At 34.3% G+C, this 14,271-nt stretch overlaps 1 protein-coding gene across 3 annotated transcripts in view; it reads left to right on the top strand.

Moving 5' to 3' along the window:
- The window catches only part of LOC136030337 (NACHT and WD repeat domain-containing protein 2-like), a 195,887-nt gene that overhangs the window by 112,375 nt on the left and 69,241 nt on the right, over nucleotides 1-14,271 (top strand). For all 3 annotated transcript variants that reach the window (XM_065709251.1, XM_065709254.1, XM_065709252.1), the window contains 2 exons: nucleotides 3,038-3,336; nucleotides 5,125-5,374. In XM_065709251.1, the coding sequence (XP_065565323.1) occupies nucleotides 3,038-3,336; nucleotides 5,125-5,374 (549 nt within the window). The remainder of the gene's footprint in view (nucleotides 1-3,037; nucleotides 3,337-5,124; nucleotides 5,375-14,271) is intronic.

Here is a 14,271-nt window from a genome sequence, read left to right on the forward strand (position 1 = left end):
TATATATATATATATATATATATATATATATATATATATATATATATATATATATATATATATATATCGGTAAGCCCATAATTTGAAGAAAATTTGACCTTGGACCTAAAATACAAGAAATATTTGTTTCAGAGGCGAATTTTGAGGGTGTTTGAATCTTCTTCTAGATCCCAGCGGTAGCGACTATAATTGTTTTAGCCTCAATCGTGTAGATTTTGTCCTATCAACCTTACTATTTCTAGAATTGCTATTAACATTAATATTGATAATAGTAAGTACTACTTACTATAGCTTGCTCCATCTCCTTTAACATTATCCAAAAAATTTGAAACTAACATATTGATACAGAAATAAAAGGAACCTCCGTCTGTCAAGTAAAGGTTCAATAAAGCTTGTGAATGGTTTTGTGACAGGTTAAGTTAATTAAAACAATCTTTTTTACAAGTACCATTGTTCACTCCTAGTAGTGATTAATTAAATAAACTTTTTCCAAAAAATAAGTTTTTGAAAGGAAAAGTAAAGAACTTCATTAAACCAAGAATGAGCAAAAACAGAATCAAATAATCTACTACGCATAACAATTCCAGAAATCAGTTTCAATAAATAAATGAAAACCAAAACGAGCAGAAATTAATATGAGAAGGGCACAAAGCACCCTATGCTTTCTAAACCGGAACATAATTAGAACTTTACCGGGAAAAACTCTTTTTAATGTTTTCACTTCTATAACTTTAATCGATCAAAAGTTAATTAAGATTTTAATGAATAAATATCAGCATATGTATGTTAAACTGTCAATGCACATTCATTTGTATTTTTTTCGGTAAAGTAAACACCCCACTCATGATACCCCTGAAGCTATTTGATACGATAAGCCGTTTCCAAAATATTGCTGATAAGCCCGTATCATCAATCTTTATACACATGGTATGCTTTGATTTAGTTCAAATTTCACCTTAATTTTACCTCAAATGTTTATTTCAATATCCTCAGCCTGAGTAGTACTCGCTACTGAAGAAGTAGATTCAGCGAAAGTTGTGGTAGTAGTAGTAGTTTTTTTGTAGTTTTGATTTGTAGCTACAATGGTAGTAACACGAAAATATTGCTTTTTGGTCAATTGATCATCTCCCTTATCATTTCCTGAAAGTTCCAAGTTAATATACTCAGTCATTCCTGAGTTCCACCCTATTGACAACCCATATGCACATAGCATGTTCTGATTTACTAAAACACTCCCCTTAACATTCCTGAAAGACTCATCTTAATACCCTTCGTATTTTTGGAAGGTAGAAGTCAAACAATTATACCTTTTCTCAATAAAATAAATTCTATGTGAAAAATGTACAAATTACCTAACTTAGTCCTTGCCCAGAGGCCCCGGGTGGGGGGTTGACTTTCCCAAACGCATGCTTTCTAAAACTTAGAACAATGTCGAAAAAATTGATGTCTCAAAACTTCGTTTTGGATATTTGCTTCGGGATATGATGGGATATGGTGTTTTCTTTGGGATATGATTTATCAATAGCATTTTAAGGTGCATTATGTATAGCTAGTTAGTAATTTCAAGATATTACCAGTAACATTTATTACAGTATTGCCTCTTTCCTTTCAAAAGAGCTGATCTGACATTTTTATTGTTTAACACAAAAGCGAATAAACAATTACTTTTATTCTGTAAGTGCTATGATGAAAAAAAGTGAAATTTTGACATTGCTTTTGTGATAAAACATTGGACCCTTAAATATTGGAAAAACGTCATTCTTTACCATAAAAAACTGGGTGTTCATCTGTCATGCTGGACTCCATGTACTTATTACCGTGAGTGTTCGGAATTCGTGAATGTCGACATTCACCGGTGAATGTCCGAAATACTTTTTTTCTCCTTGGATTTAGCCAGTTTTGCCAGCCAACTTTTTAAATTTAATATAAGGTTTAATTATGATACGTTACTTTAGGTTAGATTAGGTTTTGTAAGATTAGGTTATCTTAGGTTTTTAACCCATTTCAGATATTGATAACCAAATTTAATCTAACCCAAAATGACATAACCTAACTTTAAATTTTAGGATCATGGCTTGCATAAGTCTTAAAAAGCTGGCTCGCAAAGCTAGCTGAATCCAAGCAGAGAAATAGGAATTTCAGACAATTACTGGTGAATTTCAACATAAAAAAGATTCAGACATTCACGGTAACTTACTCTCAATTTTCAACTTCAAATATTTCAATATGCTCGCCTTTCTTCTAAAGTTTGTCAGTAAACCATTGGTCTTAGAATATGGTATACGTGTAATTTCTTTATTCACATAAAAAGGGAAAGTCTTTGATATCCTAAAAGTACTTAATAAAATTTATATTATGAAAAGAGAAATCACCAATGCAACAGCACAAACACATAAAAAAAAGGAGACAGAAGGAGAAAAGGAAGACTGTTTTCCTAAATTAGTGATTAATATAGACCAGCACTTGAATGGGGCCTTAACCCTACTCATCCATACAATCACATAGGTCAAACAGCATAGCCATACACAATCAAACATAAAGAATAATCCATGGGCAGGCACTCTGTCAGTTTTTTTTTAAGAGTTCCAGGTTTCAACATTGTGTTTCAAGCCTACCTTTTTTCATAAAATACTTTATGAATCCTTCTATATGAAATGAGTAACTTTTCACAAATTTGGACCATAACCCGGTTAAAAGCACAGAGCAATACAATTGATATTCTTGATGCATATATTGTAGTCAAAAGTAGGATCTTTAGTTTCCCTGTTACAATTTGGATGGGTCACTCTTTACTTACAATTTTTTACTACAAACTCTCTGATTATTATCTTCTATCTTTATGCAACCATTTTTAGCTTTGGTAAGACAGGGCTGACTCTCTGCATCGAGTTAGATGTATAAAAGCTAGATGTGGTTTGGTAAAATAAAAATTTTGCCATCACATACTATACCCCGACCATAAGCAAATTAATTTTTTTGTATCTATTACTATATAACTATACTATCTATTACTATAATTTTTCTCCTTTATTTGCAGCTCTTTAGCTTTTGACTCCACTCGTCAACGTTTATTCATTTGTTCTGATACAAAAGCTTGCAGGATTTGTCTTCTAATGAAACAGCCCAATCGGCAGGATTGTTTTTCTCATAAATATTTGGAAACGTACTGTAGCACGGTGAAGTCAGAAGACATGTCATTGTCTGGTTCCTCCAGTGAAAATGATCAAGACCAAACACCTGCAGACAATAGCAAACCAGAACAAGAGAACACAAATATTGAACGATACTGCATACTCTCTGGATCAAAGCAACATGATAAGGAGGAAAATTATGAAGGCAAGGATCTATCTATTTAATATAGTTAATATTGATTTATGATTAATCATCTTTATATCATTCATTGCATCTCCTTTATCTGATTATTACCATCCATATTCCCCTTATGACCAGCATCATTAACGCCTCCATAATGCTATCAAGTGTCAATGCAAAAGAAAGTGCTGCAGAAGCTTTTTCTTTAATCGTCTACTTCTGAGTAGTTCTGTAAGTACGGTGCTTCACGGCGGGTCTGCTTGCAAATTTTAGCAAAATACTATTGTCGTGTTGTTTGAACCATATTTACAAAAAAAAGTAACCATATGATTCTTATAAAATTATCTGCATTTAGTTATGGAAGAATCCTGTGGGAATTTCCGTGATGATTTAATTTTGTGCGATGCAGGTCGAAGTTAGGTTATTTTCTCTTTTTGTGATTATGTTTGTTTTTTCTTGTTGTTTTCCCTTTTCCTTTTTCAATTTTGAAGTTTTTTTTCTTATTGTAATCTAACCTTTTTTATTTTAGAATCCTATGTTATTTCGAATTTAACTTTTTAGTCTAGTCACGTATAAGAGCGTAATACATCATCTAAAAACAAGGGTTAGTAGTATAAAGTAAATTGGGCTCTAATATGGTATTACTGCCTACTTTGGGAAACATTGGTTTAATTCAGGTATCGTTCGTTTGTTGTCAAATTAGGATCAATATTCGATCTAGCTAAGGTAGAATAATGCCAAGTTTCTTGTTGTTCATCCTTGTTGTTTGTCTTCTTTAACTTTCTTGTATGTTCGTCGATATTATTACGCTATTGTAGATTTCATGATACACATCCTTTTACCAAACATAAGAAATTTTGTAACATTAAATAGCAAAAACTCTTTGAGAAACCACTAATTTATTTTCGCATTTTTCTAAAAAAAGAGGAAAACAACAAAATTTCTGTATAGCTGCCTCAGTAACACGATTTTCATGGTAAAAATCAGTGTGGTTATCTGATACCCGATTTCAGCCTCTTTGGATCTAAAGTCAAGACAGTAACTAGTTAATTTTGGTTAAATTTGGAGATTGCCAATTTTGGTGCACAGGAAATCAACCAAATTATGCAAATGGATTGATAGTACCTCTGTACTTCAAAATAGCATTGGGACTATTTCTTGCTATAATAGTTACTCCATAGCTAGAAGAAAACTTGAGACAATTCTCTTAGGTACACTATCCCCCCTCTAAATAGCCAAGAAAACAAAGTCATTAGAGCCAAACATCTATTTTTGAAAAACTAAGGTATCCATGGCTGCCCTACCTCAATCCAGGAAGATACCTTGACACTATCGGTTCTTATTTACTGGTGTTACCATTGGACCATGATTATTTAACTGACATCCTAACTTTAGATGCTTTTTGGCCCCGAATCTAGCAAACTGCTACCTTAATTTAGATTCCTAGGTGCACCGGTCCAAATGCCAAATGGTCAGTTTTAGTGATAACCTAAATTTAAAACATTCTATTTTATAATTTGAGCTATGCCTTTGAACTTACATCGTATGAAAATACTTAGAAGCTCCTAAATAAGTGGGCTAAAGTCTTATATACTTTCAAAAGCCCGCTTATGGACAAACGAGCTACCCCTTAGAAATTTAATGTTTCTATAATTCCAACCACCACGTTTCTCCTTTTTTCCACAATGTGGATGCTGATTTCTAGATTTTCAAATTCGTTTCATTCTTCGTTGAAATCACAGGTCGTTTTCAGCGACGGGGAAAGCTTTTCTCAAAATGTTTACCATGACTTTAAAAGTGCTTTTATTTAAGGTTGGATGAATTGCTTCCAGTTTTCAAGCCCAGAACTCAATCTTCAGTTACAACTAAGCGAAGATGAAAGGTATTTGCTGGGAACTGACGCTATCGGATTTTGTATGTGGTCACTTCAAAGCCCATTGAAAAGTGATCCCAAGCAACGATTTCTACTTCCTTCAAGCGTGAGAAATATCTCAGTAAAGCTTCTGAGCTCTAATTCTATTGCTATTAGTCAAAATGATGCTTATGCTATTGCAGGAGTAAGGTAGGTTCTTGTGCATTTTGTGCCAAAGCATTCTTGTAAGTAAGTATTACTGTGTATTGGTTCTTTTAGTTTCTATTTATATTCTTGTCCATTACATGTTATTGATCTAAATGCTTCTATATTGCTTTCATTTATTCAAAGGTAAATGTATTTTGATGGCTAGGACACGTTGCCTAGGTCATCCTTCAAGTCATCCCTTGTGCATGAAGTATGATCAAAATTACGCTTCAAGGTCATCAATCTATAGAAATACTAAAAATTGGTTGCACCAGTTAAAGGGCCGGAATAGAATATAAGAAACGATTTAAAGGAAATTGAAATTTCATGCAAGTTATTACAGAATGAAACTTAAAACATATCGGGTGGAAGAGGAGTGTGCGCTTCTATATTGACTTAAGGTGACTTGATGCTGAAAAAACATATTTGCAACAATTTAATTAGTATATTTTTGATCGTCTCGAAAATACTATATATATATATATATATATATGTATATATGTATAATATATATATATATATATATATATATATATATATATATATATATATATATATATATATATATATATATATATATATATATATATATATATATATATATATATATATATATATATATAATATATATATATATATATATATATATATATATATATATATATATATATATATATATACTAGCTGTTGGGGTGGCGCTTCGCGCCACCCCAACACCTAGTTGGTGGGGCGCTTCGCGCCCCCCCAAGCCCCCCCGCGCGCGTAAGTCGTTACGCGCCATATTAGTTAAGCGCCATTGTAGCTGTGTCCCTGTGTTCAACCTGTGAATAGAGATAGATATAAATATATATTTTTAACTACGTAAAACATGCGAATATACAACATTCTTCGCTGTCCCATTGTCTGTGCATATAAATAGCATTTATATTCCCTGTGTCCCGGTCGTAATTTGTGTCCTGGTGTCCCAGTTTGTAATTTCTCTTTGAGTGTCCCGTTCGTCATTTATATTCCCTGTGTCCCAGTGTCCCGGTCGTCATTTGTGTCCCGGTGTCCCGGTCTGTAATTTCTATTCAAACAATCCCTGTGTCTCAGTCGTCAATTATATATCCCGCCTGTGCCCCCGGCGTCCCCGTTGTAGTTGTGTCCCTGTGTCCCGGTCGTCATTTATATTCCCGGTCGTGATTTGTGTCCGGGTGTCCCAGTCTGTAATTTTTCTTTGAGGTTCCCGGTCGTCATTTATATTCCCTCTGTGTCGGTCGTCATTTGTGTCCCGGTCTGTAATTTATCTTTGAGTGTTTTTTTCTTTTTAGTTTTTTACATTTTTTCAGTTTTTTTTTCTTCTTTATTTTTCAGCGTCACTATGAAGTACATATCGCCGAACCTTTGTTTTTTAACTTAAATCTGGTAGGCATTGATGACCTTATCCAAGTCAAAATCCCAAACCCAATCATCATCGCTATCATTTTCAGCTTTGATATGTTTTGACTCTCGCTTTCCAGGTGGATTTTCATCTAACTGCGCGGTTTTGCGTTCTTTAGCCGCAAGCCTGTTTTCTTGCTGTTCTTGTGATTCCTCGGCACGCTTTCTTTTCTTACTTTCTCTATCAGCTGCAAGCCTGTTTTCTTGCTGTTCTTGTGATTCCTCGGCACGCTTTCTTTTCTTACTTTCTCTATCAGCAGCAAGTTTTTTGGCATAGACTCTTTGAGCAGCTTCCTCGGCTGTTGCCATTGTAGGTTCTTCAGTCATTTTACAATTAAACATTTTTCCGTGAACGCATGTCTTAAATATCTTTAATGACGTCACCGTCATAGCAAAAATTACGACAACTAACTTCATGACGTCAGTCGACACAGAAACATGACGTCACCTGACAGACAGACACACAGACAGACAACTTATTTTTATATATATAGATATATATTCATCTGGTTTTACCTCAATTTCCTGTGGAGCACCCCAAGGGACTAAATTGGGTCCTTTAGCATTCTTAATTGTTTTTAACAATGTTTTACCAAACTTTGACAACACTTTTAAATTTGCGGATGATTTGACATTACTTAACCTTTGTCAAACCTCAAACACTTTGGGCGTTAAACTTGACTCACTCATTAACAACTTAAAGAATGATCTTGCCAAAGTTAAACTCAATCTGAACATACCGAAAAGCAGTTTAATGCTATTCTCCTTTTTAAAAAATGTACCCCCAATCAATAATTACCTTTGCATCCCAAACTTAAACATGGTTAAGCTACTTGGTGTGCACTTGGACAATGACATTAAATGGAAATTTCACTCTTTTCACTTATTTAAAACAGGCGGTTTTCTCCTTAGATCTTTCTCCCTTCTTAAACGGTTCTCCATATCAATCCAGAACCTTAAAATAATTTATTGTTCTTATATAAGACCTTGTCTTGAATATGCTTGCCCTGTCTGGCACCCTGGACTGACCAAATCCCAATGTTCTAAAATTGAAAGCATTCAAAAAAGAGCTATAAAAATTATACTGGGGACATCCTATACTACTTATGATGAAGGTTTGGCTAGACTTGAACTCACTACATTGGAAACACGACGTCACTTCCTTACCATGAACTTCGGGCACAAGTGCCTTAGTTCTGACTATCATCGACGTCTTCTTCCCCCCTTCAAAGAAAACCCCCCAATCCTTCCCAATACAAGACTTAATGCTCGTAGAGCTCCAAATACTCAACTTGACTTGTGTCCCCAAATGTTGACAATGAGGTACAAAAACTCTTTCGTTCCCTATTTTGTTTCGCATTTTAATAATTGATTTAACTTTGTAACTATGTTTATCCCTTAACATTTATTTTATCATTGTAATTATAATTGTTCTGACGTGCTTATGCCAGCTTGTGTGCTATTTTAGCCAATAAAGCATATTCTATTCTATTCTATACAAGCTGTGTTGGTGTGGCACTTCGCGCCACACCAACACCTAGTTGGTGGGGGCGCTTCGCCCCCCAAGCTCCCCCCCCCTACGCACACGTAAGTCGTTACGCGCCATATTAGTTACGTGCCATTGTAGTTGTTTCCCTGTGTCCCACCTTTGAATATATATATATATATATATATATATATATATATATATATATATATATATATATATATATATATATATATATGTTTTTAACTACCTAAAACTTGCAAATATACAATATTCTTCGCCGCCCCATTGTCTGTGCATATAAACAGATTGTCAGGTTTACCGACTCTTGAACATGCAACATATAATTGTCCATGGAAAAACAATCCGTATTTAGATCTATACCGCATTTTTCTAATGACTGCCCTTGGGCTTTGTTAATGGTAATTACTAATCAAATATTCCCTGTGTCCCAGTCGTCATTTAAATATCTTCCATGTGCCCTTCCGGCGTCCCCGTTGTAGTTGTGTCCCTATGTCCCGGTCGTCATTTTTATTCCCTGTGTTCTGGTCGTCATTTGTGTCCCGGTGTCTCGGTCTGTAATTTCTCTTTGAATTCCTTGTGTCCCGGTGCCCCGTTCTGTAACATATGACAATAGATTAATTGTGCTGTAACTTTGTTCACGATCCAATTCTACACATGTAGAAATAGAAGCAGTACGATTAGGTGAAGGCATTCCCAAATGCTTGAGAAGTTTGTTTGCAATAGATGAGCACAAATCTTCAATCATAACTAAAGTGCAGTTATAAATTTCTGTTGTAAAGTCCAAGGTCATATCTGACCTTACTAGCCGTATTCGGTGGAGTATATTCTTGGCCATTTGCGATTTGTATTTCTCCCATAACTCTGCTGGAGATGAAGGAGAGCAACTTTTGCCGTAAGACACGGGCCGTAATGTCATGTCTATGAACCGGCGATTGTCCAGGATGTAAAAGCTGTTGTATCTAATCCGAAGATGGATTTTATATAAATGTAATAAATGACGAATTATTAATCTATAGGCATAATATTTCATTGTGCTGTATTCCTTATCCATTTCTTTGGTAGTATTTATCATTTGGCTGGATTTATCAATTTAATATTAAAGTAATAGCCGTCGTCTCCGTCCCACAAAATGGTAGGATATTGTAACACGCTTTCTTTTCTTACTTTCTCTATTAGCCGCAAGCCTTTTGGCATTAGCTCTTAGAGCAGCTTTCTCGGCTGTTTCTTCTTAATGACGTCATATACAGTCGACAAACATGACGTCAGTCGACAAACAAACATGGCGTTAGTCGACAGTCGACAAACATGACGTCAATACACAAACAACTTATTTTTATATAATATATATATATATATATATATATATATATATATATATATATATATATATATATATATATATATATATATATATATATATATATATATATATATATATATATATATATATATATACATATATATATATATATATATATATATATATATATATATATATATATATATATATATATATATATATATATATATATATATATATATACTATATTTATAAGTGAGCCATGATTGTGCATTTATGTATGTTCTCGAAAAACCACTTCACATTTTTTTCGAGAAAATTTGTATCTTGGGATATTATCGCATAAAAAATCGATCTGGACGAAACTTTCTGAAAAAACGAAAAATTTGCAGTTGTAGTTACTACAAATAACGACTCTGTGGAAGCGACACCTAATCTTTCAAACGTGATAAGATGTGAAAATTAACAACCTGGACCATCAGTTGCGACAACACCATTACGGGCAGCTAAAGCAAAGGCCATTGCTAAAGTGTCATAATCAAAGTTCAAAAACGTGTCAAAAATGAAAACGAACATCAAAGGCACAGGAGGAGATCGAAAACGAGAACTGGAGCGTGTCGAAAATGAAAATGAACACCAAAGACACACGCGATTAGAAAAAAGAGCGTCTTAATCTTCGTCACCAACAACGTGGGGCACAAAACCAAGTACATACGTACAAAGATGCCATAGACTTAGTAAATTTTACATATAAGTGTTTGGGAACCCTTCAACGTTGTTTGTATTTACTGTGGAGCCCTCCATTTTCCGGAGTAAAAATTAGCAAACAAAGGTAATTCATTAGGAGATTGCTGCTTGCATGGTCAAGTTGCAATGTCACCACCTCAATTTCCAAATGAGTTGGTTTGCCTTTTTTAGGACGTCCCTTGCTCTCTGAAGAGTTTCATAAGCGTATTTGAAACCGAAACTCGTGTTTTGCTCTAGCTTCATTCAACATAAGAGATGATCAAACCATAAATGTTCGGAATATATTTAGCTTTAAAGTAGCTTGACAAATTTATCACAAGAACAATTTAGCGGCACAGCCGTCACAAACTACTGAAGGTGAAATTGAGCCACCTTCATATGGTCAAATGTACTTTTAAGACCCTAATGGAGCTGTTGAAGAACGCCTCGTACATCCTTTAAATCATGGGATCTCTCATAATCTAATGAATCTCTTGGAAGAAACATTTATACTTCGCCAGATGGTGTAGATTATAGACGGGTCAACCCTCCTGCATGTAATGATGTAAAAGCTATACTTACTCTTAATGCTGACCATAGTTTTCCACCAAATGAAATTGTTGTAAAACAACGTGGCAAAAATCTCATCATTTTAAAGAATACCGACCATCATGTGGAGCTCTTTGCCTACCGAATGTTTTATCCATCAGGAACTTTGGGATGGTCAAGGGGTGTACTACTTCAGCCACCTTATGTCAGTCGTCCACATTTAACACGGCTTGAATTAGTGAGGTAAGACCCTACTCGCTCCTCAATTACGTTCCACCATCCCCGAACCCTACCTTTCCGCGCGCAACAGACCATCCCATAGTTACTCGTGATAATCGTCATGTCGCCACATATTATCCTTATGTGCTTAAAAACTTCAATGTCACATAAATGTCGAATGTGTAGGAAATATAGGTCCAGTAAAGAATTTATATAAATACGTCTACACGGGACATGATTGTACTTCAATAAAGACTGTTGAAAATAAACGATACATGGTTTACAATGAAGCAGAAACCTATGTGAAAGAAAATTGAACTACACCAACTGAAGCTGAAGTTATAAAATCCAAGAAAACAGCCATGTCGTTCAATGTTTAAATTTTTATTTGCTAGGAAACTACCTAATGCAAAATTTCACTCAAGCGCCAGAAGATTTAGCAGATATTGGACAACGAGGCTCAATGTTGGAAGCGTATTTTCGACACAACAAGGTGTTAAAACAAATGAAAAAGAAGGAATTTATCTATTATTGGGACATGCCTGAAGACTGTAGATGGAATGGCAATACCAGTACATGAGAAAAAAGAATCCATCGATTAATTGTTATTGAACAAATTCACAATGTAAATTTTGTGGCTTTTACCGAGTGCTTTTTTTGTGAGTAGTTTCGTATCATGAGAAGAATGCAACAAGTTTTGAAGATCTTAAAGCAGTTGATAAGACTGTTTTTCCACATACGAAAAAGCATGCCTGGTTCGTGGCCTTGAATTTGAAGATAAACAGTGGTTCTACTCCCAAAAAGAATCGGCACTGTCCAAAATGCCTTCTGTAATGTGAATGATTTTCGCACAGATTTTTGTTTTTTGTAATCCTGCAGATCCGAAAGCTGTTTGGGAAAGATTATAAAATCAGTAGGTAACAAGTTTTGAAGATCTTAAAACGGATGATAACATTGTTTCTTCCACATACAGAAAAGCATGCCTGGCTTGTAGCTTTGAATTTGATGATAAACAGTGTTTCGACGCCCAAGAAGAACCGGCACTGTCCAAAATACGTTCTGTGATGCGAATATTTTTTGCGTAGATTCTAGTTTTTGGTAATCCTGCAGATTAAAAATCAGTTTGCAAAAGATTTTATTCGGCTCGCGCTGCGAAATTATATATCTGAAGATCTTGCAGTAAAGCTTGCTTATCGTATTATTGCATAGAAATTAAATACGATGACAAAAGAAGGTCGAAGTTTTAGTTTTTGGGTAGAACGATACGGCATAGAAAACATTGAGACCAACGAAAATGACTAAAACTTGGAATTTCTAAATTCTAGTGAGTCGGCAGCTACTTGAGATATTGCGTATCGGCTTCTGCAAGGAAAATAGCTTGAAATGGTTGACAATATTTTGCAGGCTGTTAATGCTCATAATTTTTTCCGAAAAAATGTTTTTTCGTAGATGGACCAGGTGGTACCAGTAAAACATTTGTTTATAAAACCTTGTACCACATTCTGTGCGGAAAGAATCAAAAAGTAAAATGTATGGCTTACACAGGAATAGCAGCAACTTTATTGCCATAAGAACTAACAAACCACAAGACCTTTGGCTTGAAAGTTCCACTTTCCTCAGATTCTGTTTCGAGCATAAGACTTGGTTCAAGCAAAGCTATAGAATTAGCTCAAGTAGATATTTTCCTACTTAACGAAGCACCCTTGCTTTCTAAGTATGGCTTACAAAATATGGGTAAGTTATTGGGTCCTTTGCAAATCCAAATTGCCATTTGATGGGTAAATTTTAGGGGCCAGAGCTGATTTCCGAAAGTGATTACCAGTTCAGCCCCAAAGCAACCGCAGTGAAACACTCGATTTATCAATAAAAAAAATCATCTTTGGAAGTATTTCAAATATATTTCCTTTGAAAAAAATATGCGCGTCGATCCTGAACAAGAAGCATTTTCAAAGTACGTCCTTGAAGTGGGAAATGGAAATCTTCCTAAGAATCTTCTTAATAAAATTTAATTACTGGAAGACATAATATCCAGCGGTAATTTAATTGAGAAAGTTTTTGGAGAACGCTTGTCTAAAAAAAGTTACAATTTGATGAAGGATCAAGTTATTTTAGCTCCAATCAACAATAATGTTAGTAAAATAAATATGAAAATTGTCAGTCGCCTCCAAGGAGAATACAAATCGTGTAAAAGTTAAGATTCTGTAAAATATAAAGAAAAAGGATGAATTAAATGTACGCCAGAATTTCTCAATTCAATTGAAACTGCAGAATTACCACCAAAAGACTTAGAAATTAAAAAAACGATATTTGGGCTTTTGCATAACTTAAATATTTCAGAAGGGATATGGAATGGGACCCACCATATTGTTAATGAATTATGCAACGACATAATAAAGGCGAATATCATTACTGGGGAAAAAACAAGAAAAGGAGTTCACATTTCTGAAGTTACAGTGGACTCTAGTAAAGGTTTACTAGAAATTTTATTTTTAGTTTTTGTTTACAAATTTCTGTTTACGAAATTTTATTTCCACTTCGACCCGTATTTGCCATGACTATGCATAAGTCGTAAGGAAAGCTTTTGAATTTGTTGATGTCGACCTTACTACTCCAGTTTTTAATCATAGAATGTTATATATGGCATGTTCTAGTGTGAAAAGACAGCGTGGTTTTAAAGTTCTGCTACCAACTGAAAAGAACGAAGAACATAGAGCGTAGTGTGGAAGGATGCCCTGAAAATTACCAACAAAATATCCCATCGTTAGTTAGACTAGTTTTCCTTTTCTTTTTTAAATTAATTAAACTATTAATACTTATCATATATATTACATTATTGGCATTTCAGGTCACAAGAACGATCTAAAATAGGTCAGGACTTCAAAGAAGAATTCATATTTTTCCCAGAGTGGTTGTAACAAACCTATGTTGCCATTCTGAAATAAAGAAGAGGCTCACGCCTGCGCTTAGAAGACGAGTGGCGATGAAAATCTATATACAGAAGCCAGCCACGTGCTGAGTGCCGGGACCTGCCGGCACTATACATATATATATATATATATATATATATATATATATATATATATATATATATATATATATATATATATATATATATATATATATATATATATATATCTTAGAAAACAGACAAATTTCGTTATACAGTTTGTAAAAAAA

This window comes from Artemia franciscana, chromosome 8 (assembly GCF_032884065.1).
Source record: "Artemia franciscana chromosome 8, ASM3288406v1, whole genome shotgun sequence".
Taxonomy (NCBI): domain Eukaryota; kingdom Metazoa; phylum Arthropoda; class Branchiopoda; order Anostraca; family Artemiidae; genus Artemia; species Artemia franciscana.